The following is a 26,474-nucleotide window of genomic DNA, read 5'->3' on the forward strand; positions in this document are numbered from 1 at the left end:
GGGAGGTTAACAGACACAAAGGCAAACACTGATGGGAAGACAACGCTTAGTCACATTATGCTTGTGTTTAGTTTGGCTTCCCTACTGCCTCATTTGTCTTCAATTACTGTCACCCGCAACCACTTCTGCTAATTACCCTCATGTGTATGAAAACAAAGTCACTAGAGACGAGTAACTACCAAAATAAGACAGGAATAAATACAAATACAGACACTAGCTTCAAACTAAAGGGAAGCAAAACAAAACACAAGGAATTAGACAGGACTGACTGAAAACTAACAGAGACTTGAAAGAAACTAGGAACAAAAACTAAAAGCTAAATCAAAAGAATGGTCACAGCGACAAACTAACAAACACTAGATATATATTTATATATATGTGTGTGTTTAAAATAACAAATAGCTATTTAATTCAGATGATATAATGAAAATGCAAATGCATTTACCTCTTACATATAAAAAGAGAGACAATGCATTGTCACAGACACTGGAAATACTGAACATTGTTGTGCCATATACTTAATACTGTCTGATTACATTTTCTATTAATGTGTCTCTGTAACATAACAATAGTTAAGAAAAACAGAGTAAAATAAAAGCATATTTTTCCTATGAAAAGCACTATAACAGAATTATAATTGTACATATAGATATATATAAGACAATACTTAAGACATACATTTGAACATAAAAACAGTCTACATTAATACTAGCATCAAAATGTACTACTAAAAGTACTCACAGATAAGTACTTTAGATTGTTGGTAGACAGGGTTTGAACTAGTTTGTAGATAGGGATTATGTGTTTTTTCTTCTTAACAATATGCAGAGAATATTTTTTTAAATGGGACTGGGAGAGGACTATAGTAGTATAACTTCGAAATCTGGAGTCTAGAGGCATCATAATTTTATTAACTAGGAATCCATGTCATCTTCCTGCATGACTGCATCCATTCGAGTCAGCCCATTGCAGCTCTACTAAAATCTGAACCTAAGTTACCAGCGAAGGCTCAGCACATCATGACTCAGCACGCTTCTGTGGTGTGATGTGGGGTGGTTTAAATTGCACGATATTACTGTCACACTATCCTGACATGACCGAGGTTACTCCAGTTCAAATTCCCAAAACATTCACACCACGCAGCTCCCGCAGCATCTGACTGAGAGCGACCAATCAGAGGGCGAGGTCCTGACTTCTGATCCCTGTGGCCCCATAGAGGAAGGGCGGGTGAAACACCTGTGCCAACTTGCAAACTTACTGACACTGAACACTCGCGGATTGCAGTGAATTTTTAATGAGTTGTGTAACGCTCCTCTAAGTGTGCAGATTGGGTCAGAAAACAAACAAACAGGAAAAAAAAAAAATCGTTAAGTGCAGACTTTGATGCATTCAAGTGCTTTGTTGCAAACAGGGAAACGGATCAACATCTAAAATAGTTTACCTGAGGGCACTGATGCAAGAAGCACCATGATAAACACCCATATTTACCTTCAGTAGAGCAGCTTGACTACGCTACACAGAGCCCTCTGCTGTTCATAGTGAAAATTGCTTAGATAACCAAGATAACAATAGCAGTGTGAAAACAACTGCTTCTAAGATGTAAAAGCAACAAACTTTTAAATATTTACTCTTCCAAAGTGGGATAATATATATTGAAATAGTGAATAACACTTTGAACTGTTTAGTTTTTGTGTAAATGTTGGTATGACAACACATTTTGATGGTTGTTTTCTATTTAACAGTGAGCATCAGAGGAAGAGCCAGTTTTTAACTTTAAAAGTCATGTATACACAATACACAACATGACTTAATACATGAAGCAATACAAGTGGCTGTGGAGCACCTTTTTATTTATTTTTTAATAAAAAAAAAATGTGTTTTTTTATTGCATGGGTAAAGGACTCAGACACTGTATTGGCAGCACTACTCCCTCACACTAAGTAGTCTTTTGGTTTGAATTCGGTCTCTGGTTTCCTTGTGGGGTTTGCATATTCTCTTTCTCTGTGGGCTCAGTCTGGTTACTCTGGCATCCTACTATTGTGCAAAGACATTCATGAGGTGAGGTTAATTGATTTTAAATTGGCTGTAGTTGTGAATGTGAGCGTGAGTAGCTGTCTGTCCCTGTAAGTGTTAGCCCTGCAATGGATTGGTGACCTGTCCAAGGTGAACCCTGCTTTTTGTCCAATGACAGCTGGGATAGGTTTCAGCCGGCCTGTGACTGTGGATACTTTGAATAAGATAGATGGAGTGAGGAGATCACCGATTAAAGAGATCAGAGTGCAACTGTTTTGCTAAACCACAATGTCATTGCCTTATTATATGTTGGTACCAGTGACATTGTGATCTCTAGTGACAGTATGGAAGAGAGGTTTATATACTTAGCATCAACCCTCCAAAGCAATGAAGTGTGTGCAAGAGAATGCAGACAAGGTGGACTGGGTGGAGATGAGTATTAAAGGTAATTTGCAGCAGAAGGACAGCAGCAGGAGTGAAAGGAAAGCTTTACAAGATAGTAGAATGACGAGCTATGGAGAATGGTTTGGAGACAGGAGGCAGAGCTGAAGATGTTAAAGATGTTCACTGGGGGTGATGAGGAGAGACAGCTCCGGTTTAAGAGTTTGGAGATAAAGAGGGATAGTGGATATACTGGATAAAGGATGTTGAAGCGGGAGCTGCCAGACAATAAGGGAAAAAGAAGACCACATAAGTTCTTGGATGTAGTGAAGGAAGCCATGCAGAGGGTTGGTGCAACAGGCAAATGACCTCCCTTCCAGGGATCACTAGAAAAAGGACAAAAAAATTGTATTGAATATGAACAAGGAGACAGTTAATGTTTAGAAACGTGCAACCTTTTAAGTGAAATTTTATTTGCAAAAAGGATACCGAAATGAATAAAGTAAGCAACATGGATTGTATAAATATCTGTGCAACCACAATGGGCACACTGAGGCACTTCACTGCCTTCTGCTGCCACAACACACCAAACTCTTACTCTACACAACTCTTAAGATCTTTGTTTTGTCAAATCCTTTAAGTCATATCATTATTATGATCTAATCTAAAACTTGTATGATTTAAAAATGGGAACTTTAGGTTATGAAAGGATAAGATGTGGCCTGGATAAAGAGGAATAGTGTATCTTTAACAGAAGGAGTGGCTAACACAGAGGGGATGTTAGTTCATGTTCAGTTTAACATAAAATTGTGTACTTTTGTTTTACAAGCTGCCCCGTGAGCAATAGGGGAAGTAGTTAACATGCATACTGAAGCAAGTCTGAGGAAAAAAAAAAAACAAAACAAAAAAACTTCAGTCGTTCACACAAGCTATCAGGAAATATTGTACCAGTGCTAATAAAGTGTGGAAGAGGAAATAAAACAGCAAAACTTGACAATCACTCTATGACATTCTTCTGCAGTACTTTGGCCCAAAAACACACATGGCACAATGAACTGGAAACAATCAATTACAGCAAGTGTAGAGAACAGTAAGATCTATGTTACAGTGTTTAAACGTGTTGATGCTTGTTGTTGTTGTTGTAAAATTATGCACACTGAGTAAAGCGTGTCAGCCTGTTCCTCCCTCACACAAAGAACACCGACAGGGTGGATAGTAAGTGCAACCCAGATTTTATTTTCATGATTTTTAGTCTCACCTTTGGAGATGAGAGTTCATAGTCAAAGATGTTTGTTTCTAATGCTGAACTGGACTTATATATGCACTGGTGTGCAGTGTAATATGGAATATGAAAATGCACCACTTTGTAAACTACCTCAATTCAGACTTTGCACCACTTGCTTTGTATATTACATAAACTTTTGAATGTACACAGAATCACAAATTTTGGAATACATTCAACTTTTTTTTCTCTTTCTTGTTTTGTTTTGTAAAATTATCACAGCAACATCGACAACTCTCTACAAAAACCAACCCCACTGCCCAAATCAGGCAAGTCTTCTGGCAAGGAAACTGTACGGAGTGATGAAGACCACGATCTGTAATATTATCAGCCATTATTCTCATTATTGACGCAAGTCATCAGGCCAAAAAGAAATAAATACATATACAACAATATGGTAACACTGAAGTCTGGTTGGTGGTGAACCAGGAGGTTACACGCCCAGCTTGTTGGCGATAGTCATGACCACTTTGAGGATCGGCATGAAGGCGGAGATCTCGCTGAAGTTGCTGCTGCTGACCACCTGAGTGTGGACCTCCAAACCCCGCTGGTAGTTCTGGCTGGCCACACAGCGACTGATCTCATGGAGTCCGCTCAGGATGTTGTGAGAGAGCTGAGAGGCAGCAGGGAAATGATATTATGTTTACAGTTTTTACTGTACTATGTGAGAAAATTGTAAAAAATCAAATTTACTGTTGCAGTTTAAGTCACAAAAAATGACAAATCTCAAGATCTATATTTTCTTTTTTCTCCCACTTCTTCAGCATGGTAAACACAGTAGTTCTTAAACTGTGAAGTGATTCAAGTAGAGCATGTCCTGAGTCCTACAGTGTTTTTTTTTTTTAAGTCATAACAAGTAAAAATATCAGGTTTACAACTTCATCCTGATGTCTGACATGCACTCTAGCTATTAGATCTGTTGTAAAAAAATTTGTACTTTAAAAATTCAAGGTAACGTTAAGCACTTGGCAGGTTAGCAGGTTAACACAATTACCTGCTGAGATGGATTAAACAGATCCTGGTACGTTTCATATTGTCAGTGTAGTGAGTATACGATGGTTTAAACATTTTCTTTGGTCTTTAAATAGGTGACCTTAAGTGTGTGGCATGTTCATTTAACTCAAACCTTTTAAAGACCTAATGTTTTATTGTATATACCCATAAACATTTATTCTTAAATTGACAAAAGCGCTTTTTTATTTCAGGTAATGCAGTGCACCTCCACTGTACAGCGCTGACTTAGAATTATAAAGAAAGCATTGCTATGACAGTGGTTGCCCTTGACAAGGCTTAGCTCATCATGCAGGTTTTATGTCTTTTTTTCTGAGGTTGAGTGTGTGATATCTATTAATGCAACAAGAGTCAGCTGAATTTTATTTGTGGTGGTCAAAACGGAAATGGTGCAAACATGTCACCCATAGAAACACACCTGCTTTTTGTTTTTGTGGTTTTGGCAGGTTAATATGTAAACAGAATTTGATCTTTTTAAGTCATTGCTACATAGTGAGAAGAAACTCAGTGTTTTTACCCTCACAACAAAATTTTAAGCAGACAAAAAGGGAATATCAAGAAAGTGATATTGAGATTTATCAACTTTTACCTCAAATTCTGTACACAATGCATTTCTAACCGCACTGTATCATTTAAAAGCAGCTTTTTAAAGTAAAGTTTTTCTGTCAGTTTTTTTAAAAATAATTTCTGAATCTGATCACTTCTGATCCTTACCGACTGCTCTCTCAGCTTATCATACAGGTGCCCCAAGCGCTTGGCAGCATCATCAAGTTTTCTTTTAGTTTGCTGAAAGAGAAACACTTCTTGTCACTTTGTATCCAATAACAAAATCATTTTGTTTCAATCAATTTAAACATTTGCACCAGAAAAACTGTGAAACCTAGACGCAGCTACAGACTTACTGGGTCTCCTGCAGCTAGCTGGCAGCGCTGCACCAGGCTGTCAAAGGTGGACTTGAGAACCATGTGCTCAGGAGGGATTTCTTTCTGCTGCACCTTCTCTGATGGCAGCTGCTGGAGGAGCTGAATAACACAAGCACAGAAATATAAGGTGACAAGGTGTTACTGTTGAGAATTTACAAAACAGCCCCCTCGTTAGACACCAACCTGTACGCTGGGCTCTTGAGGGGCTCCAGGGGGTACCTGGGTGTTGTCAAGGGGCTGAGCAGCCTCCACTGGGAATCTCATCACAGGTGCTGTGATGGGGGCTGGTGGAGTATAGTTATCAGGAACCTGAATATACAACAAAGTATATTATAATGAGTGAGGAAAAAAAAACAATGAACCAAGCTGTTTAGTTTTGGTATATCAATAAATGACACATTTGTTACATTTTTGCTAAACTGTTGGTGTAACATAAATTCATCTGCCTTTTTTGCCTGCAAGAAAGAAGAAGTGCTTAATGTGAATGTGCTTGAGTTTTCAATAAGGGTGAACTAAACTAAGCTAGTTTCGTTTAGTGAGCTCTCGAGAGAATAACAATGCTCTCCTCAAAGGAACGTGGTGCCGCACAACAATATAGCTGCTTTTACTACATTTGCAAGCATACAGCAGAACAGTTTTTTGACAGTAAGAAATGCAGGCTTACCTTCTTCTTCCTGGGGCCACCTCGCACTGTAGGTGGGTCATTCCAGCCTTCTTGAGGTCCTGAATCAGAAGAATAATGACAATTATTAAGGAACTACTAACATTCGTTGTTTAGATACACTCAAGCAACCAAGGATTGTCTACAAGAGACAATCTCTTTGGGCCCAGGTGGTAAAAAACACTGCAAGTCAAGCCATACAGATTTGGCAGTTTGTGCAGAAACAAACAAGCAAATTTTCAGGCAGCATCATTCACTCAAAGGCAAAAACACAGAAAGAAAAATTCTATGAATATCATACTGAGTCTATTTCAGGTTAATTATGTAGCAGCTGCAAGTGTTTAAAAATGTCCTACTTATGCTTTAATTTCAAATAGCAATGTATATGCTATTGTCATCAATATGCGCGTCATCTTTAATTGCCTGACACAGAATCATCTACAGTCTTGTCTGAGTCTGGAAAATTCATTTAGAGCTCACATATAAAAAATACACCAGGTAAGTCTTTACATTTCCCTTCAATATAGGGTAACACAAACAATCATCAAGAAACCAGACAAATGGAGAAGATCTGCATGGATTGCAAACCAACGCATATTAATTTTGAGGTTAATTTAGGGATACTATATTATTTTGCACAGATATTTTTTTTCTGGTTCTTGAATGGATTGTTTGATCCTCCCTTATTCCATATCCAGCCCTAACCCTGTCACCTTGGTTGTCACACTGGGAATTCAGCCAGGGAAAGTATCCTGCAAGTCAAAAAGGAGTGACAGCGGAACAGATGTAAATCACCACGAGCAATACATTCCTGCTGACCTCTGTAATTTCTTTCTTTAAATTCATGACTAAAAAAATGTGGAACGGTGTCAGGAAACAATGTAGCTGTGATCTCATACCAGTAGGAGGAGGAGCCACCACTGGAGCTGGGAAGGGCTTTGCAGCAGGAGCTCCAGGTCCACCCTGTGGATATCCAGATCCGGGAGGAGCATAGGGAACAGACGGAGGTGCAGTACCCTGGTTGTGAAGGCTTCCTGGGTACACTGGAACCGGGGCTCCAGGCTGGGAGCCAGGTGGTGCAAAGCCTGAGGAGGTAGGTGGCATGAAGCTTGTTGGTGGCACCCCGGGGCTGGGCATGGGGGGTAGGCCTCCAGCAGCTGACGATGAAGGTGGCAGTTGAGGCCCTGATAAGGTAGCAGCTGGCATAGAAGGACCTGGAGGTGGAAACGCTGGAGGTCCAGCAGTGGACGGTGACTGAGGCTGGAATGGCTGGTGAGGAAGAAAACCTGGGAAAAGCCACAAATGATTGTCATAATATCAAGAAACAAAAAAGGGTAAAAAATACAAATAAATTCAAATATTCTACAAATGGTCAAACCTGAAGCCACAGCAGGATGTTGGGGGTAGGAGGGTCTCAGGGCAGGGCGGGTCGTACTGGGTGGCAGTACATGAGAAGAAGGTGGTAGACCAGGCCCAGGGTTGGTTGGAGGAGTTTGAGGGGTAAAAACCGATGGCAAAGGAGGCTGCTGTTGTGCAGTCATCTGAGCAGCAGGAGAGGGCTGGTAGTGACTCTAAATAAAATACAAATGAATACAAATTAAATACAAATTCATTTTGGAAAATGTATTTATTATTCATTGTGTTGCTAACAAACTGATACCGTAAACTGTGCTTTTGATGCAGGAGTTGGAGCAGCAGGAGTGGGCTTTGCAGTGGACACACTGACTCTGTTGAAGGTGTTTGGAGGTTGCTGTTGGACAGGAGCCTCTCCCTGAGCGTGAAACAGCCTGTTTCTTAGCATCACGATCCCAGCCTGACAAGACAAAATTGGACAAACATGCAGATGCAGTTATTACAAATCAAACAAAGCAAAGAAAAATGAATTGTGCCATTAATAATTAAATCATTTATAGCTATTTTACTTGGTCTGAGTTCTCAGGCAGGTAGCTCAGGGCAGTGGTCAAGCTACCCTCTGCAGCCAGTATGCCAGCATAACAGGTTAGCTTCTCAGCCAGGACTGGGCTTTGGACCGCCACCTCACAGTTACGGAGACGTTCAATGGACTTTCGCAGCATCATGACTTTCTCAACCAAATCCTGAAACACAAATAAATGCCTTAAGACTAATAGATTCTTCGCTGGCAGGTAACTGTAACTATTTTTCACCCCCGAATCATCCCAGTAAGTGCACAGCGACTCATTAAAACTTTGCTCAAATAAGCAGAAGAGTTTGTTCATCATTGCTAAAGGCAGATTAGAACAAATATTAAGATTATACCTCTAGACCAAGAGGAGAAGAGCAGTCTCTATGCAAGGCCCAGCATTCCACTAGCTTCTCAATGTTTCCAGAGCAGATGTAACACAGACATGCCTGCAGGCAACGCTTCTCTGTACCCTCACACTCCAACCGGCTTCCCAGTGTATCTACCATGATGAATAAAAGAAAATTAATTTTTTTTTGAATAGAGGGACTGAAATTAGAACAGATACCATGAGCACAGGTAGATTTGGTATGAATAAGGTGGATACTCACCGCACAGGCGAGCAAAGTCTTCAGGGTGAGCATAGGTCAGGAGAGCAGCGAGAGCTTCCTTCCAGTTGTCCAGCTCACAGCTTTGGACTATGTCTTTCCAGTTTTGGGTCACCACTGATGATATAAGCTGCAGTTGGAACAAACACATTAGGTATACATTCAGGAAAAACATTTATTTCATTGTGGTTGTATGAGCTGGACCACTATTAATCATAATCTTACCATTGAGATGCTATTCTTTTGTTTGCTTAGGTATTTCTGTTGAGTTTTCTTCAGCAGTTCTTCTCCTCCGCTTATAGAAAGCAGGATTGCTTCAGCGAAGCGACCATCATTCAGACACAGATCCACAGCTCCCTCAAAGTTACCAACCAATAGCGCCTGACTTATCAAACCATCGGTGTCTTAAAAACAGAAGGAGATAATCAATGCGATCATAAAATCACAAGTAAATATCAGATAACAGTAGATTTTCAGAGGAGAAATTTTACCACATGACACTGGGATCTGAAAGTTAGAGTTTTCCTTTGGGGTCTGGCTGAAAAAATCTGCTGGTGACACAGAACCTGAAGTTCTAGCTTCAGCTGCTTCATCAGACCTCTGGAAATAACAAAGAGTGTTTTAAATGGAACAGGAGACACACAGCTTGAAAACAGATACCGTATATTTGCAGAAGTGCTGACCTCAGTGGAGAGTCGCTGCATCTTTTCTGCCAGATCTTTGGCATCCACTCCATGTCCATTGGGTTGGAAATTCTTCCCCAGACATTTTGAAATCTGAATAAGCACAACAGGAAGTATGTGATATGATTTAGAGATCCAGTGCATTCACAGAAATTTTAAAGTTAATGTTAAATATCAGTGACTAGCTACAGTCAAGTAAGAGCCATGATACCTTTCTTTCCAATTCATCCTTGCTAAACCCCAAAAGTTTAAGGAATTTAATACGGGCTTCATCCTCAAAATTAACCTGTAAATTAAAAGAGTGAATCAGCATACAGGATAATAACACCCAAAACTGACTGACAGATTTAACATTAGGTCTTAGTAGCTGGATGGCGAACCAGAAGGAACTTCCATATGTCCTGTTCAGCATCTGACTTGGCGCTCTGAATCTTAGCCTGGCAGTAACTGTTGAAGGAACCTGACTGCAGCGCTGTCTGCAGCTCCCTAGAGCGCTGTAGGAACTCTGTCTCTGTGGTTACTTGGCTCACAAACACTTGTCTAGGGACGGGTTGGGGGCTCTGGACTGGAGGCAGCTTGGGATTCTCAAATGTGATCAGCTTTCCACCAAACTAAGAAACAAAAACAGATCATATATAAAGATAATTCTTCTGTTGTTTTTAATGGAAGAAAATTGCTACAAAAACATTAAATGCTGCACTTACAGCAAAGGAAGCTCCCACTGGCCTGCGCACCCACTTGGGTGGCTTCTTGAGAGGAGGAACTATGGTGTCCTGCACTTGAGGCTGAGGAACTTGCAAAGGAGGCAGCACCTGCCCCGTACCAAAGGGATCCATTGTGTCAAATGAGGAGGATATCTGTTAAATAAAACATAAAAAATGTTGAAACAAATATGCTGAAACAATTAACTGACTGCAGCTATTTTGATAAATAGTTCATAGACCAAGCAGACAAACAAGACATTTAAACATGTCAATATTTCTGTTGTGAAACTGATTAATATTTGTAGCAATTTTTAACAGCTGATGATTGAATAAATATAATTAGCTGTGACCCTGCTTCATGTGATAGCTTTCAACTATGATATAGCCATCTTTCAGACCTAATGTACAACATGTGTTTATAAGTCAATATTAAGTGCTTTACATGGGCACCATCTTGTGGACAAACAATGGAGGTCAGACACGGTTTAAACAAATAAAACCGTAAATACACACACAGTTAAATTCAAAATCTTTTAAAGACAGAGAAAACATTACTCTTTCAGCTGTGCTCTGCTGCTGAGCCTTCAAGCTCCCTCCCATCACAGAGTAAACAGTGATTCTCCCATCAAATGATGCCGTTGAAAGCAGCGCTGGATTCCTGGGGCACCACTCCACATCAAAGCACCACTGGTTAGTTGTTGGAAGCTCATAGATTACCTGAATAGAAGACACAGCTTTCATGATTGGAGGAACAAATATAGGTAACAACAATGAGGGCTTATTCACTCATAATACACAGGATTCTTGCCACAAAGTTACCAGAGCAGCTCCAACTAGCTTGAGGGTGAGGTAGGTTGGGGAGTTGTATATTAGGTACTTAGCTAATTATGTGTCACAGATGCAACAGTGGTGCTGTATTGCTGCAGCTCTGCAGTCAGTGAGAAAGGAAAGACAGACTCTAGGGAGCTTCATTCCTGCTTCAAGGTTATATCAGGGTAAAGCATGAAATGAAGGTTAACCTTTTCACACACAGCAGTCATTTAGCCTACCAACTAAGGATCAAGTGTAGTTTATCCCATAAGTGGATGGATGCCAGCTTAAAAGGCAAAATGATATTACGTCATAATATTTGCCTGGGGTTTTTTTTTTTTTTAACTTTGAAAATTATAGTCTTTAACAGCTGGTTTATATGTGTAAAACCTCTAAGGGAAACATTAACCTAATAAAGTGGAATAGCTCAGTAGCTTAGAGGCTTGCCAAACACTTGCAGAATCCCTGATACATGAGCAGTAATTAAGATCATGTACCTCTCCTGTGTTTGGATTCCAGCAAAGGATCCGATTGTCTTTAGCACTACTAAGCAGGAGCTCAGAGTCAGCCTGGCTCCAGGATATAGACAAAATTCCCCTTGTATGGTTCTCCAGTACTTTAAGAGGTGATGTGGCAAAGCGGAGGTCCCACATCTGGATCACTGGCAGTCGGTCATCTTCAGAGGCCAAGACCAACTGAGTGGCCACATCAGGGTGCCAGAGCATTCCTGAACAGTGCATCTGAAATCACATAAAAGTAAAGAGTTAAAAATATGAGAGTTCATTTCTACAGGATGCAACATTAAAATCTGCATTTTTGCCTAACAAATGAGTCAAATTACTGAGCATCCAGAGCAAAACAGGATAAAAGTGGGATTTTGCATTCTACAAATAGTCTTGTCTCAGACAACACGTGTTGCTTTAAAATGATGGATGAGCCTTTTTGACTTGTTCACATGATTTCATTACTTTTACAGAAGGAACTCTGGACTTTTTTTAAGCCACCAACCCTGTTGCTATGATCACTGATCTTGATGATGGGCTCGTTCTTTCTCAGGTCCCAGACGACTGCTTTCCCGCTGGGGTTAGCAGAGGCCAGGATGTGCTGAACCTGCCGGTTCCATGAGACTACACTGATATCTTCAGCAGGCTGAAAAAGAAAAGAAAAAACAAGAATTGTTAGTCTAAAACAAAAACAAGTCTACCTGTGAGTCTTACTACAACAGATCCCTCATGATTATATGCATATAGGGACGGTTTGACATATGAGCAAAACATAAGTACTGGGTGACACTAGTCATGTTGATTGCCATAGACTTGGAATGCTTCCAGTGGTAAAAGTGCTATGTGAAAAACATCAGTATTAGCCAGAACTTCACAATCATTACACCCAGGAATGCAAATGCCATGCAAACACTGTTTGTTTCTGTTATGGAAATATCATGTAACCATGGCTTATTCTAACAGCAAGGACTCCCATGAAATATAGACAGCCTGTGCAGACATGTTTTTATTCAGCTATCTTGATATTGAGGAGAACAAGGTTATACCCAAATGTTGGTAAGAAGTATAGACACCAAGGCTTAAATTTACTCCTTAGCAAGCAAGTATTATATAACTATACAACCACAAATAAAATATTATTGTGATTTCATTGTTTCTCACCGATATTAAAACTATAAAGGCAAAAAAAAAGGGGAAAAAAAGTCAAAACCTACTTACTGGGGAATTGTGGTTTGACTCATTATATAAACACATTGGTTTAGAAGAGAATAAGATTTCAACACCATGACAAACCACGTGATCCCATCATGTACTCACCTGTGTCTTTGCTCCTGGAGTCATAGGACTGCTGAAGTTGTTTAGATCCCAGATGTATATCTCTGAATCATTTGCTCCTGACGCAAGGAGGTTACTCTAAAAATTAATAAATTAAAACGTCAATCAGAAACACAGAGGGACGTCTGTACCGACTGTCTTTGAATGACAAAGGAAATCACCAGCAGGTTTCTATTTACCTGAAAATGGTTGAAATCTAATGCTCGGACAGGTCCTGTATGTTTGTCAGATTGTCCCACTACAGCCTCCCCACTGGAGTTCATTATTGCCTCTGGATCATAGACAGTCAGTGTTCCATTTTCACTACCACCAACCAGCCTTCCTCCAGTACCATCTTCTCCACTTCCAAAATTTACCCACACTATACTATGCAACCTATAAATGACATAGCAAGTTATTAGCACCCAGTGATAGACTGCATACTACAAAGGTTATATGCTTTATTTCTTTAACATGCTGTCTTCTGAACAAATAACTACACTAAATATCTCAAAAAATTAAAAAAAAAATGGAAGAATGAGTCTAAAGCAAGATGTGAGAACAATTAAAAAGATAGCAAATGAGCTACATTAATTTAATAATGTAGACTAAAAATAAAATAAAAGTTTATTTTAAGATTGCACTAGTTTTATCTATGTGGTATCAAATTAACTGGCAGGCCTGAATTTACTTGTTGATACAACCATTTGAAAACATTCAGTTTTATCAGTGTAAGGAATTTATGGGCAAGTCACAACATGAAGTGTCCCTTCTGTGACAGTCACTGTCTGCAGGTTGTGATAAAACTAACTTAAACAATCAGGGAGCCAAGAATCATATCAAACTGGCATAACGTGGTATAACTTTTCCATGGTTGCTGATATGGGCTGTGTGAAAACAATCAGTGGCTTATACTCTTGCCATGAATGTGTGGTCTTGTGTGGTCATCATTTATCTCTTCTTTACGTTACCTGTTTGTAGTTGCCAACGACCCTTTGAGCTGCATGTCCAGAGAGGGGTCAGAAAAATCCATCTCAAATATCTCTATAGCAGCTGTGGTGTTGAAAGAAGCATCAAGCTGTTGTGCTGCTGTTCCCAAGGCCAAGTATATAGGATGGTGCCCGGCAGGACTCCACGCCTGGTGGGCAGTCCTCTGGATCTCTTTCAGCCTCATCTTCCTCTACAGGTGTTCAAATTCCAAATCCTGGACAGCAGAACAGACTCCACTAAACCAATCACATTATATCCCAGTCCCTAAAATATATAATGTTGGCTTATTAATAACCCAAAATTCGCATTTATATCTCGAATATTCTTACTTTCCAGAGTGCCTCAGGCTATTGGCAGTAACTTAATCGTCTATACATAAATCTAGCTTTCGAATACGGTTGTGCAGAGTTATATGTTAATTATCACAATGAAATGAATGTAGTTATCCTCTAAATTAAACTATCGTTAAGCCCCTTTTAGGCAAGCTAACATAACATGTAGTTAGCTTTTATTAGCATTTAGCAATCATGTGTCAGAAACCGTAGCGTTAGCTTTTGTCGGTTAATAACTTTGTAAGAGCAGACTCTTCTACTGGTCATGATCTCAATCTATTTGTTTTAATGCTAAATTAACCTCTCATACACGCTGCTACTCGTTTTTAAATCCCGAGCTAACGCCGGGCTATTTAATTCTGGTGCACAAATGGACCAGATTGCAAGCTAGCAAACAGCCACCACCCCAGTTAGCATGTTTTAACAAAAAGGACCGCTGGGCGCCTTAAAACTCATCCCAAAAAAGATAAATATGGCCTTGAGAGAAACTTACGTCAATTTATTTGTCAGAACTTGACTGCCCGCATCTACTACAAACTCGAGAGCTACTTTACAGCCAAGCTAGCAGCTCAACCACAGCCGGAGTCGGACCAAAGTGCTTTGCCGTGTTGTCACTACGGTACGGTAGCTGACAAGGACATTCCTCACAGTAACCTGAAGTTAACCCAGTAATACTAAACCAGAGAAAGTGTATAGACCATGTTCATTGCAAAGAGTACATTTCATTTGAAAATTATTCTGCTTTATCAAAAGTCGAAAATTAACATTTAACAAAACAGCAAGAAGGCAAGTTAACATTCTTTACAGACATAAATAATAACAAATCACTGCAAATACAAACTTTTAACTTTGAACATAAGTCTTTATTCTTGACAGAAATATATATACACACACAGGTAGAATCACATTTTAGTGATTATAATTCATAATGTTTGACTTCTTCAGGCTGTTTTTCAGGATCTCCTCCTTTCTCTAAGTACAGGTCATTGAAGGGATATTGCTTCGATGCCTGGAAAAAAACAAAAGACAATTCCTTTAATGAAACTTTGTACACCAACAGTGTTACTGTACAGAAAAGGTGATTCTAACTTTAACATACACTGTTATATAATTACTGAAAATAAAATATTTAGTAAATATAATTATGGAGATCACGTGTTTTGCCACATGTTTAGTATCTTCCTCTGTATCAACAATCATCTGCATATGCCTTTATTAATCCTTAATTTTTAGGAATTAATAAAGAATTCTGATTCTGAAGGTCACTCATGAAAATGAAAATCGGCCACTAGATTGCAAAAGAACCTAGCGTTAATAAGAAATCTTTATTAACTAGGGTTAGTTTAGGGGTATTGCCTTGATCCATGCTCAACCATCCAGATAAGACTGAGGTCAAACTGAAGAAGTCGCTTGGTTAAGTGATGCAATGTTTTTCTCACTGATAACAGAACGTCTAGATGAACAGAAATAGCTTTCTGGGGGTTTAGAGGGGTCCATCCTTCTAACTCTGTATCTGGCTCTGACACCATGTCAATGTCAGAGACATTTCGATTTTTTTTTTAAAAAAAGAAGAAGAATAAGAAAAAAAAGAAGGAAACCATAAAGAGTAAGTTATAGTGACTAAACTAAACTATAAAATTAAAAGAATGATGATCCAGCCATTTTGAAGCTGCTGAAAATTGTAACAGTGAGGAAAAAACACCAACAAAAAAACAAAGAAAACAGAATTCTTGCATTAAGGTGTGTACTTACAACAGGTTGGTATGCTGGAAATTTCTCTCCAACATAAAACATAAACAGCATGAACCCAATGAAACCAAACAGTTGCTTGCACATTGTGGACCATGACACAGGGCTGGGAGATGTATCCACACGGTTCCTGATGTACATATCAAAATCCCAGTGCATCTAAGAGGTAGAACAATCACAGATTAACTCTCAAACGCAATCTTAAATTGCTTATTTTATAATTCTAGTCAATTTGTGACAGCTCAGAAAACTGCATTCTGCAAAGAGAGCTGGGTCTCAGCCAGGCTAAACTGAACACAGTTCCTTGGTTAATGGTGCCGACCTCATTTTAGTTGCATTTTAGCCTGGGCCCTATCACAGGAAACGGGTTTCACTAAAACAGAGGGTTTTTAAAAAAACAAACACAGAGATCTGTGCAAATCTAGGTTTTCTGTTCCTGAAAGAGAATTAACTTAAACTCTGATTCAATTACCATGGTAACATACTCTTTAAACCTATCCTGCTCACTGGCAGATTTTCTTCATTCCCTCCTGCTGTACCTGAATCAGCTGAATGACACTTGGTTTCATTTCATTATTGAAATATGTTTAAGACTACATGTATTTGACTGACTTTTTAAAATGCAGGCTTCAGATATTCTGTGTTAAATGGTAAACAAACTGGTTCTTATATAGTGCTTTTCTACTTTAGCTGAGCACTCAAAGCACTTATACAGCATGCCTCATTCACCCATTTACACAAGCAGCTTTTTTTTAATGCTCAATTGCTTTCTAGGTTAGTATTTTGCCCAAGGATATCTGGCAAGCAGACTGGAGCAGCCAGAGATCTATCCACCTTCTAATTAGTAGATGACCTGCTCTACCTCCTGAGCTACAGTCAACCATGAACATTATATTGTGAAATGTGTTGACAGGTTCAGTTATTAAATGATATCAAACAACATTTTTTAAATGTCTATCTGAAATTCAGAGTCTGAACCTTAAAACATTTTCCACTTAAAATCCTCTCTATCACTCTAAGTGGGTTATGTAGAAGTGACTCTGAATCCAAGTGCATTTGTATGGCTGAACAGTAGGGCTGGGCGATATGGCCTAAAATCCATATCACGGTATAATTTGAAGCATGTAGGGTAACGATATACATCGCGATATATTCTTTTCTACAAATAAATAACATTGTGGAAGAGACATAAATGTCCTAAATGCATTTAGAATTTATTTAGAACTACAAATTAAATTTCTTTTAGGAATTAATGTTTTTTAAATCACAATTCCAACCCTGCTCCTTTATCCGGGCTTGGACTGGCAAAAGTGACCCGAAATTGGCACTCTGGTGGAGCTACTTTGTGTGTGGGTGTGTGTTTATTAGTAGTTTTAAACCTTGTGATCCACAAAACAGCATAACAGTAAAAGAAGAACTGACTGCGTTACAGTCAGTGCGGGAGCAGCGGCTTTGCTTATCCGCGATTCATTTGCAGTTTGAACGCATAGGTTTGAACGTCTCCTGTCCTGATAGCAGCTGGGGGAGGACTATCCTCCGCCTGTGAGCGCTTTGGCACGGGTGAGGTGCCCACGGCAAACTTCAGTCAGGAGAACAACTGAGATAATCCATCCACAATACGAAGTTAGTCATCAATATACTGCAACAACATGGGAATAGAGCAGCTGCGAGAGAATTCAACATTAACGAATCAATGGTAGGGAAGTGGAGGAAGCGCAGTTTTTGGCTTTCCCCATATTCCAAAAGTGCTTTGTCTCTTTGCTATTACTGTCGCTCGGCATAATTTGCAGATGATATTGTTTGCAGCTGCTGCAATGCTTTCGACCAAAACAGGCGCAGCTTGATGACACCATCAACATGTGCTATCACGGTAGAACGGTATAGTCAAAATCTCTACCGTTGGCTAAATTTATATCGTTTCTACCATATAACGTTTATACTGCCCACCCCTACTGGACAGATTGAAATGAATAAGGATGACAAATTCAGACAGGATTAGGCCTGGATCCACTGTAGATCCAGTCATTTCCCCAGCTCATCCTGTCCTGATCCATTATGATAGCCATTGATAGTAGCCAACCACGACCTGTATACCATATTTAAATGGCTCATCATTGCAAAAATCATACTGAAATGTCTAAAATCTAACTGACCAACATATATAGCTCTATAAAATCTTAGATATTTCTCATAAAATGTTTGCGTTTACTGATAAAACGTAACATTCTTTATGGACTCGTAAAGTTGCCCTCCATATTTTGAGTTGAATGTAAAACAGCTAGCATTACTTTTAAACTATAAATCAGTAAATGTCTGCTATGGGTATAAGAGAGTTATCATTTATCAGTGAAGGCTGCTATTAGATTAGACCATAAATGATGGAACTGGGGGACATTAAAGCAGATATGCTCTTTATTTACTTGTTGCTCAGGTGAATCCTGATATCAGAGCTACACCGATGATGTCTTTCTTTCTTTGCCTACTCATACACATGCTAAACTCAGAATTAGTTGACTGAACTAAGTCTGATCAGCTGTTCTGGAACTGAAAACCCAGACCTGTCAATCTCAAAGTTAATCACCAGAGACTAGACTAGAGTTTGTTTAACCTGCTTCCTGGAATAAGGCCTATGGTGGGCATAAACTAAGACTTTTAGACATAATGAGAGAGACACCCACATCTATTACCTCACTCAATTATATTTTATTTTAGTATTAACAAAAAAAAAATCTGAACTCATGCTAGAAAATATTAGTGTGATTGGAGCCTAAATATCTGAAAGAAATATTCTATATGGACAAGTTTGTTAAATCTTACATTTAATGGATATATAGTTTTAATTTTAAAAACAATATAATTCAGTAATGACAACATCATAAATAAAAGACAGGGTTTTTTCTGTTTTGAAATGTGTTTTGGGGGCTTGACTACACATGCAAGCACTATTGGTGCATAAATACCTAAAGCAACATACTTGTGTCCATTTGATAAACAAAACCGTAATAGGAAAACCTGTAAAAAGGTTCCACTCAGACAACCTAGACACAATTATTCAGGTAAAACTGCATAATTACTACTGCAATGCATTTCAAATAATCAACTGCTGTATGAACCATCATCATTATACTCATGATTTATTCAGAAAAAAAACAACAATAGCTTTTAATGTCAGTCGGTATCTTACCGGCTCTCCCCAGTTTCTCCTCAGGTCAGGGTGGTCCCATTGGTACCAGGGGTCTCTCTCTTGCTGAGATCTATCTGGCAGTTTTGGATAATCACCAAAGCTACAAAAACACAGTAATTGCTCATTATTTTCTTTGCAATCTTACAGTTTGTTTGTGACTTAACGTTATAAGAATGAATGGACTGGACAGTCATTTTCGCCGTCTATATTAGCAGTACCGGCAAAAGCAGTTAGAATTACAACAACAATCATCAGACTTGTTAAAATTAAAGCTCACCCCTCTCCATTGTCGGGATATGGTTCATAGTCCTCAACCCTCATGTTGTACTTCTTTGCAGCTGCAGCTCTTTCCTCGGGGGTCTTCGGATATGGCCCAGGCAGGCTGTCCTTTGACAAGCCGGAGGCTGAAAGAGCAATAAATGCATACGTGAAATCGCGGCAGTCAAAGCTCGCTGGCTCAAAAAAGGAAAACATGAGAATTTTATTTTGTCTGCCTGCACCCTCATAGAAGAGCAGCCGCCAAGCTAGCCTAAGCCAACCTTAGCATGTCAAGGTTACGTCCATAGGAGGCTAAAAACGTTAAACCCTGATATACACCTCCTGAGAAATTCATTGTACAGCACTACCAGACTAAGACACAACTAACCTGCTCTACATCCCGACAAAAGGGCTGAAATACCAGACCCCTTTCCCTTAGACAGAGCTTGGGCCCACCGTCGGAAACCAACACCAGCCATGTTTACTGGCTGCTGCTGTTCGACATACTCTAAAGTGCGCATGCGCAAGATTTCAAGTACGGTTCGGCAGAAGGAAAAACTCCGTACTCACAATTTGTAAATAAAGGTAAATAACCATTAAATACTCCCAGTGCACTTGAAAAGTAACACACTAATACCACTGATGCAAAGTGCTTCAGCACATATATTAAAACACTATATTTATACACAGTTTTAAGTATTTTAATTTTATGTTAGTTTATTATTCTACACCAATGATAAAGAATATTGTTGTCTCTGGTCATTACCAGATTAAAACTGTTTTATACATAAAAACATATATGAAGATTTAATACAATTTAAAACGTACTAAGCTAGATTCAAACTATTTGTTTTTAGACCTCCCAAAACCAGTGTAGTTTTTGAGTATTAGAAGTTCCATCAAATAAAAAAGTGGGGGAGTCATAACAACAAAGAACAAAACTCCATCCATTTATCCATTTCCATTTTCCAGCAGTCATAGGGTGAAAAGTGGGTACCACCTGGACAAGTCGCTTATCTATCACAGTTTTAATAAATTCTATACAGTGATTCATCTGTATTGACAGTCTAGTAATGTAATATATGTTAAATGTAGAAATAATACTGAAATTCTATTGGCAAACTAAAGTAACAATAACCATGTGCATATTTTTCATATAGTGTTTTATTTACATCTGTTTTTTTAACAGCAGACACCATTACGTTAAAGAATAACGTGGCAGTGACATGAAAACGCATTAAGTGGCAGAAGGGAACTTGTTCTCAAAGTGAATGCACTGAAGCTCCAAGACACGTTCCTCTTCCCATCAGATCCAGCTCAGGTGCACTTGTGCATTTACTGGGGGATCGTCACTCTGCCACCAGCGACATATTGAAAAAATCCATCAGAGAAGTTCTGCTATGTCTTTTTCCACTTGCACAATGGGACAGTGAAGTTCATACCTGTAGCAAAGGGAAAATGCTGAACTTAGTAAAATTGAAATCACATGAAGGGTTTAACTCATGGTCTATGGCTTTACCTTTTGAAGGGCATGCCATTTGCAGTTATGAGAAACTTCTCAAAATTCCAGCGAATGTCATTGACTTTGATCGGAGACCAGTAGAATTTCTTTATGTCTCCAATAACAGGGTTGACAAATGGCAAAGATTCCTGTGGTGAAACAGGGAATGACATGGTATCTGAGTTTTTCAGGGTTAAGCACCTGCAGCGCTGATAGGAAAAAAATAAACTATATGGGTAATAAATCCATTCAGTGAACTTATATCTTTCAGCCTTCAATAAAACGTAATGTACCTTCAGAAAGGTGAAAAGAGGATCTTCGTTTAAACCATTCACCTCAACCTTGCTGAAGACAGGAAACTTTGGCATAAAGCCCCCACCAGGTCTGACATACTTCAAAATATTGAGCATTTCATGATTCACCTCTGCACAGACAAGCGTAAAAAAAAAAGTTAATACTTCTGTTTTTTGCACGTGTGTATTCAAAACCTTGTCTTTAAAATAACTTGTTAATTAAAGTATCCACAGTGCATCTAATAGAGCTTGTATATGGTGGAAAGAGTTTTTAGATTCCTTAAGTACAAGTAGATTAATGTATTATAAGCAGACTTTTAACTTCTATATCGTTACAATGATGGATAATAGTAGTAGTATGGTTGCTCATTGCTTCAAGTTAATATGGCCGTTGTTTTAAATAAAACTTTTACGAAGTTTTTTTTATTCTATTGTGTGCTCTGTATCATATGAAAGACAGGGAATGTCCTTAATATGGTCATTTCAAGAACAAGCTCTGCAGAGTCTCATGCAGTTCAAACCTTCTGTTTGCGAGGGGCAATCAATCAGAAATTAAAGATAAAAAAAATCTGGTTTGTTTTGAAGTGTGGCATGCAAAGCTCCCATAACAGAACAATACAGGTCCCTATTATCCACCTTACCAGGTGATTGGAGACCAAACTGGTTGCAGGGGAATCCTAAGACAGTGAAATTGAGGTGGCCAAACATTTCCATGAGTGCATTCAGTCGGTGGTACTGGGAGAACAAGGCATAAAATCAATCGCCTTCAATATAAAGAGTCAATGTGGTCTGACAGTAATCAGTCAACTCTTGCAGAATATTACCTCCTCTATTGTTGACCCTCAGAATGTTGCAACGTTGACGATGAGAAGCAGTTTACCTCTGTAGTTACTGAGTGGAACCGGCTGTCCATCCAGGGTCTCAGCAGAGAAATCATAGACTGATTTATTTGCCATGCTTGTTCTTTAGCTTGTCTATGTGACTGCAGTCGGTCAAGAGTGAGTATTCACTCAACTAGCCTGTTGGCTCGTCTCCTCCACTGAAACACAACTCATGGGTCAGCAATTGTTCAGCATGACTGACTTCATTGTTCTTCTGGCCAGAGGTGAGCAGGCAACATGGCTAATTGTTCAACACTTGTATACCAAACATGTGGTTGTAAAAAGTAATAGGCAGCCAACTGCAACCAGGAAAGTACATATTAAACATAAATATGGATCTTTGCTTTTAGCAGTAATTATCTGAAAATTTTTGCTTAAAAACAGCATGCATATGATATTTCAAACAACAACAAAGCTAATAAAGTAAGCCCTTGTGGGCTAACAAAACAATTTTTGATTATTGTATGATATGGTAACAGGGTTAAAATTAACAGGGGTGTGCAAGTTCTCATGGCTGAATTGATCTATTACTTTTATTTGTACCTTTTCAACAACTTTTTCAACAACTAGTTCTACATTCTGTGCCGGGACAGGTTTTAGTTATAGTTTTTTGTGCATGGATTTGTTTCAAATTCAAATTTGTATAGAGTTGTACAATTACAAGATGGAAGTTATTTATTTTGTGTTTAAAGTGAGTACATTATTTGTCTTTTGTTGATAATCTCTTCATAAATGTTACTTTGTAACTTACTTCGAGGTACTGTATTAAACTGGGGAAAAAAAAATCAATATAATGTTTTTAAGAAATGCGCATGAAATAAGCTAAATATTTGATTGTAAGAAGATCCAGAGATCTTTAAAAATCAATAACAAGTTTTCATTTATTACAGTTATGGCAAATCAATTTATAAATTGTTTTGAATATTACCATTGACGTCAACCCGGAAAATTACAACTGCTGAGTTCAAGTTCTCCCTGTAAACCACAAAGCCACGACTATATCAAAGCTACGATGTTAATTCTCGGGCATTCTAGTGCAGCACACTGTAAATACGTTTAAAAAATACAGTCTCTGATAGGATGGTGTTTTAGTTGTTACTTTAGTTAACAACACAGCGCAACCGTGCAGAACTGGGTCTCTTTAGATTCATTAAACGAATGTATTAAAAATCAAATAGAAATTCATAGAAAAGCAATAGCTCTAAGTTGCTATAAGAGTTTGAATGTTTACCCCGTAAGTTACTACTTCCTTCTTTGACGTGTAAATTTACATCACACGGCGACACGAGCCTCTTGTTATTTTGATCTATATCCTTCTGACTGTCCGTTAATGCACCATCAGGCTTAGGTTACACCTTGATTGCTTTAGAAGATGCTAAAGGAAACTATTTTATTTTGTCATCCATGGGAAGAATGATATGTTCGTGGAAACGTACTGTAACATAACGGGTTCATAATGGATGAAGAAGCTAAGATGCGAACGTAAGTGCTTTTCAGAGGGGATTTTTTTTTGCGTATAAAAGCGTCTGGATTCGTGGCCCCGGCATGCTAGCTTCGCGGCTAACAGCGATAGCTTCCAAGTCGCTGAAATGTAGATGGCTGCTCCCATTTATTGATTGCTGCTAACTTTCTTTAAACTACCCATCTCCTTGACAAAGCTGCCATATCGTTGCTAATGTTAATTCCTGTTGTTCTGTCTCCCCGTCAAAGCGCTTGCTGAAATGTAACGGTGTTTATAATTCCGCACGCCGAAGTATCAAAGTTCATCTGTAACAAGGTTTGCTCCTCAGCAGATGCCATCTTTTGGACTTGCCCTGGGAGGATGTACTTGTTCCACATATTTTGTGCTATTTACCGCTGCAACACCTTGTCAGCCTCCAGAGGGTCAGCAAGCAGTTCCACAACCTCATTAAGGTGTACCTATCCAACTGCAGGACCTTTCATCTGTCCCCGGTAAGTGCTGATAAGAAATGACATGATTTCCAGCTGCATTACATGCTCATAAAGGAGGCTGCCCTCTTTCTTTTTATGTCATATTTACAGACCTCACCATGCATTCCCAGGGAAGCATTTTGCTCGATGTTAAAGGACAATAAAGTTCTGCAGAACTTGTCACTGCAGAATTGTTCAGACTGGGTGTCAGATAAGGAACTGCTGCCAGTTATTGGCCAGAACCAACATCTGCAAAGGGTGGACATGAGCGGGTGTGCATGTCTCACCCGCCACTCCCTGGTGGCTGTGTCCTTGAGCTGCATGCACCTGCAACACCTTGGCCTGGCACACTGCGAATGGGTGGACAGCCTGTCCCTGCGCAGCCTGGCTGACCACTGCGGGGGGCTGCAGTCGATCGACCTTACTGCCTGTCGCCAGCTGAAGGACGATGCCATCTGCTACCTGGCCAAGAAGTGTTCAAATTTGAGGTCTCTATCGCTGGCAGTCAATGCCAACATCACCGATGAGTCAGTGGAGGAGGTGGCCAAGAACTGCAGGGGTCTGGAGCAGCTGGACCTGACAGGTTGCCTGCGGGTCAGGAACCAGTCCATCAGGTATGCGATATCTTATTTTAAAGAGTAGTCTAACTGACTTTGAGCTGTTCCTTCCCACGCTTTGTTATCAACTAGCTCACTTGTTCACCCTTCCATAAAATCTTCTGCATGCTGTGCTCACAGGACTCTTGCAGAGTATTGCCCAAAGCTGCAGTCGCTGAAGGTGAATCACTGCCACAATGTGACAGAGTCTAGCCTCGATCCTTTACGGAAGCGCAATGTAGTGATTGATGTTGAGCCGCCCTTACAGAGGGCACTTGTACTTCTGCAGGATGTGCTAGGATTTGCACCATTCATCAATCTCCAGATATAACAAGTTGATAGAAGGTAGATACAATCGGCCTTATATACACAATTATATATATACCTTCCAATCATCTTTATATAACTTATATAAATATAATAACAACAGATAAGACTGACTGATTTCAACCTGTTATTGTGTTACAGGTGTCTTCATATCTCGCTTTCATCTGCATCACATGGGCATGTGTTGCTCTGAGAAAGTTAAAGAACACACGAATGTGTTGCACTCAAGCTTTTGTGGAATGTGATTAATGATACATGTTTAAGAAGGACTTGAAAATATCATCAGTAAAGTAAGCCATGTACTTTTAAGAACTGCTGCCTCGTGTACAAAAGAAATCACTGCACTATTACTTAATCATTTGGTGTGATGGGTATAATGTATAAACAAGGTACAGTGGAATTTTTCTTTTTTTTTAACAACCTGTCACCTTATGTTTCATTTGGAAACATTTAAAAAAATGTTTGAGTTTAATTAAACATCTCATTTTGCATGTGTGTGCCAGCTTAAAGGCTCATTTCAACCAAATCGCACAAAAAGCATACTCGCACTTACCACTTAATTGTGTAAATATTTGTTTTGTTTATTCCGATTTTATTATCTCCACTTCTGCGTCTTCTGCTGCCACCAACAAACAAGGAAGGTGGATGCAGTTTTGTTTCCGGTGCTTACTTAACGTCTTCCAGAAATGATCCCGGCTCCTCAGGATCATCTGTAAAATCTCACTGCTGTCAACAGTTTCCCTGTGAAAGCTGAGATGAATTGCATGGTTACATGTACAGTGTAATGAGTAGATTTTTTTTTCCGTGATGTGGGTGAAGTTCCCCTTTAATTCATAATATTAATAAATACATAGCTTTTGAATAAGTATAAGAATTTATTATGACTATTTCCCATTAAGTCCCTTAAATGGCTTTTGTAAAAATGACCTGTTGACATGTTGTTGGTCTATGAATTATGGAAATACTATTAAATTGTGAAATACTGCCAAAAATGACACTTGACTTTGCTGTGATGGAGTTGTCTGTTTACACCCTTACCGCCTCCTATAAATTTGAAAATACCTGTTTGGTGCAAGTGCTTCTTTTTATGAAAAAAGAAAAGAAATCAGGATAGTACTAGGATAGTTTAGTTTTTTCCTTCGTTAAGTGTAGGGAAAAAGTGCTGCTTTCCTGCCACTGATGTGAATAATTTATAATTATATTAAATAAAGTGAGCTGAAAGTATCTGAATTACATTTTGTGGGATCAGATGCTAAAATAACAAAGAAATCTTGTTTAAGATAAAGGGGAAATGCCCAGGCCCACATTTTATTTATGTATGTTTTTCAAATCAGTGTAGATGAGCTCATATATGTTATTCCGTACTGTGAATGGCACCACTACAAAATTTTATGACTGCAAAGTGGCTTGGATAAACCGGGGCTTTGCCTCTTCCCTTCACCGGCACAAGGTGGCAGCAGTGAGTCAGGATTTTTGTCAGTTTAATCCTCTTTGCTTGACTTTTACACTACAGAACATGAAATGACAGAAAAAGCGCATGGTGTTAAATTTCCCACTACAGCACCAATAGTACAGGAAAAACACCAGTTCTATCTTTTTCAGATTTAGCAGAAACGG

The 26,474-nt window shown here is 39.0% G+C and overlaps 4 protein-coding genes across 5 annotated transcripts; 1 reads left to right on the forward strand and 3 right to left on the reverse strand.

The window, feature by feature from the left end:
• Positions 1 to 3,609: 3,609 nt before the first annotated feature.
• sec31b (SEC31 homolog B, COPII coat complex component) lies at positions 3,610 to 14,928 on the reverse strand. Of its 2 annotated transcripts, XM_035907831.2 has the most exons (25): positions 14,630 to 14,928; positions 13,786 to 14,018; positions 13,015 to 13,210; positions 12,818 to 12,913; positions 12,006 to 12,146; positions 11,495 to 11,737; positions 10,743 to 10,904; positions 10,188 to 10,340; positions 9,864 to 10,094; positions 9,695 to 9,769; positions 9,484 to 9,576; positions 9,292 to 9,400; positions 9,026 to 9,204; positions 8,804 to 8,930; positions 8,549 to 8,694; positions 8,194 to 8,367; positions 7,932 to 8,084; positions 7,650 to 7,842; positions 7,171 to 7,557; positions 6,985 to 7,023; positions 6,275 to 6,333; positions 5,794 to 5,919; positions 5,590 to 5,709; positions 5,402 to 5,473; positions 3,610 to 4,289 (listed from the first exon to the last, which is right to left on the reverse strand). In XM_035907831.2, the coding sequence occupies exons 2-25, from the start codon at positions 13,986 to 13,988 to the stop codon at positions 4,110 to 4,112; spliced, it is 3,657 nt and encodes a 1,218-aa protein (XP_035763724.1). In that variant the 5' UTR covers positions 13,989 to 14,018; positions 14,630 to 14,928; the 3' UTR covers positions 3,610 to 4,109. The 2 variants fall into 2 exon arrangements, with proteins under 2 accessions (XP_035763724.1, XP_035763725.1); XM_035907832.2 differs by lacking the exon at positions 6,985 to 7,023.
• Positions 14,929 to 14,977: 49 nt separating this feature from the next.
• ndufb8 (NADH:ubiquinone oxidoreductase subunit B8) lies at positions 14,978 to 19,848 on the reverse strand. Its single transcript, XM_006791090.2, has 5 exons — positions 19,716 to 19,848; positions 19,347 to 19,473; positions 19,070 to 19,169; positions 15,889 to 16,044; positions 14,978 to 15,145 (listed from the first exon to the last, which is right to left on the reverse strand). The coding sequence occupies exons 1-5, from the start codon at positions 19,846 to 19,848 to the stop codon at positions 15,053 to 15,055; spliced, it is 609 nt and encodes a 202-aa protein (XP_006791153.2). The 3' UTR covers positions 14,978 to 15,052.
• A 627-nt stretch (positions 19,849 to 20,475) lies between these two features.
• Positions 20,476 to 22,119, reverse strand: gpx9 (glutathione peroxidase 9). Its single transcript, XM_035907884.1, has 5 exons — positions 21,946 to 22,119; positions 21,763 to 21,856; positions 21,122 to 21,252; positions 20,847 to 20,977; positions 20,476 to 20,769 (listed from the first exon to the last, which is right to left on the reverse strand). The coding sequence occupies exons 1-5, from the start codon at positions 22,075 to 22,077 to the stop codon at positions 20,712 to 20,714; spliced, it is 546 nt and encodes a 181-aa protein (XP_035763777.2). The 5' UTR covers positions 22,078 to 22,119; the 3' UTR covers positions 20,476 to 20,711.
• Positions 22,120 to 23,340: 1,221 nt separating this feature from the next.
• fbxl15 (F-box and leucine-rich repeat protein 15) lies at positions 23,341 to 25,859 on the forward strand. The gene is made up of 5 exons (XM_006791088.2): positions 23,341 to 23,484; positions 23,796 to 23,955; positions 24,046 to 24,548; positions 24,672 to 24,875; positions 24,999 to 25,859. Exons 1-4 carry the CDS (start codon positions 23,459 to 23,461, stop codon positions 24,859 to 24,861), a joined length of 879 nt encoding a protein of 292 aa, XP_006791151.1. The 5' UTR covers positions 23,341 to 23,458; the 3' UTR covers positions 24,862 to 24,875; positions 24,999 to 25,859.
• Positions 25,860 to 26,474: the final 615 nt, after the last annotated feature.

The sequence above is a fragment of the Neolamprologus brichardi genome, chromosome 8, assembly GCF_056152115.1.
Source record: "Neolamprologus brichardi isolate AB-2024 chromosome 8, ASM5615211v1, whole genome shotgun sequence".
In the NCBI taxonomy this organism is placed as follows: Eukaryota; Metazoa; Chordata; class Actinopteri; order Cichliformes; family Cichlidae; genus Neolamprologus; species Neolamprologus brichardi.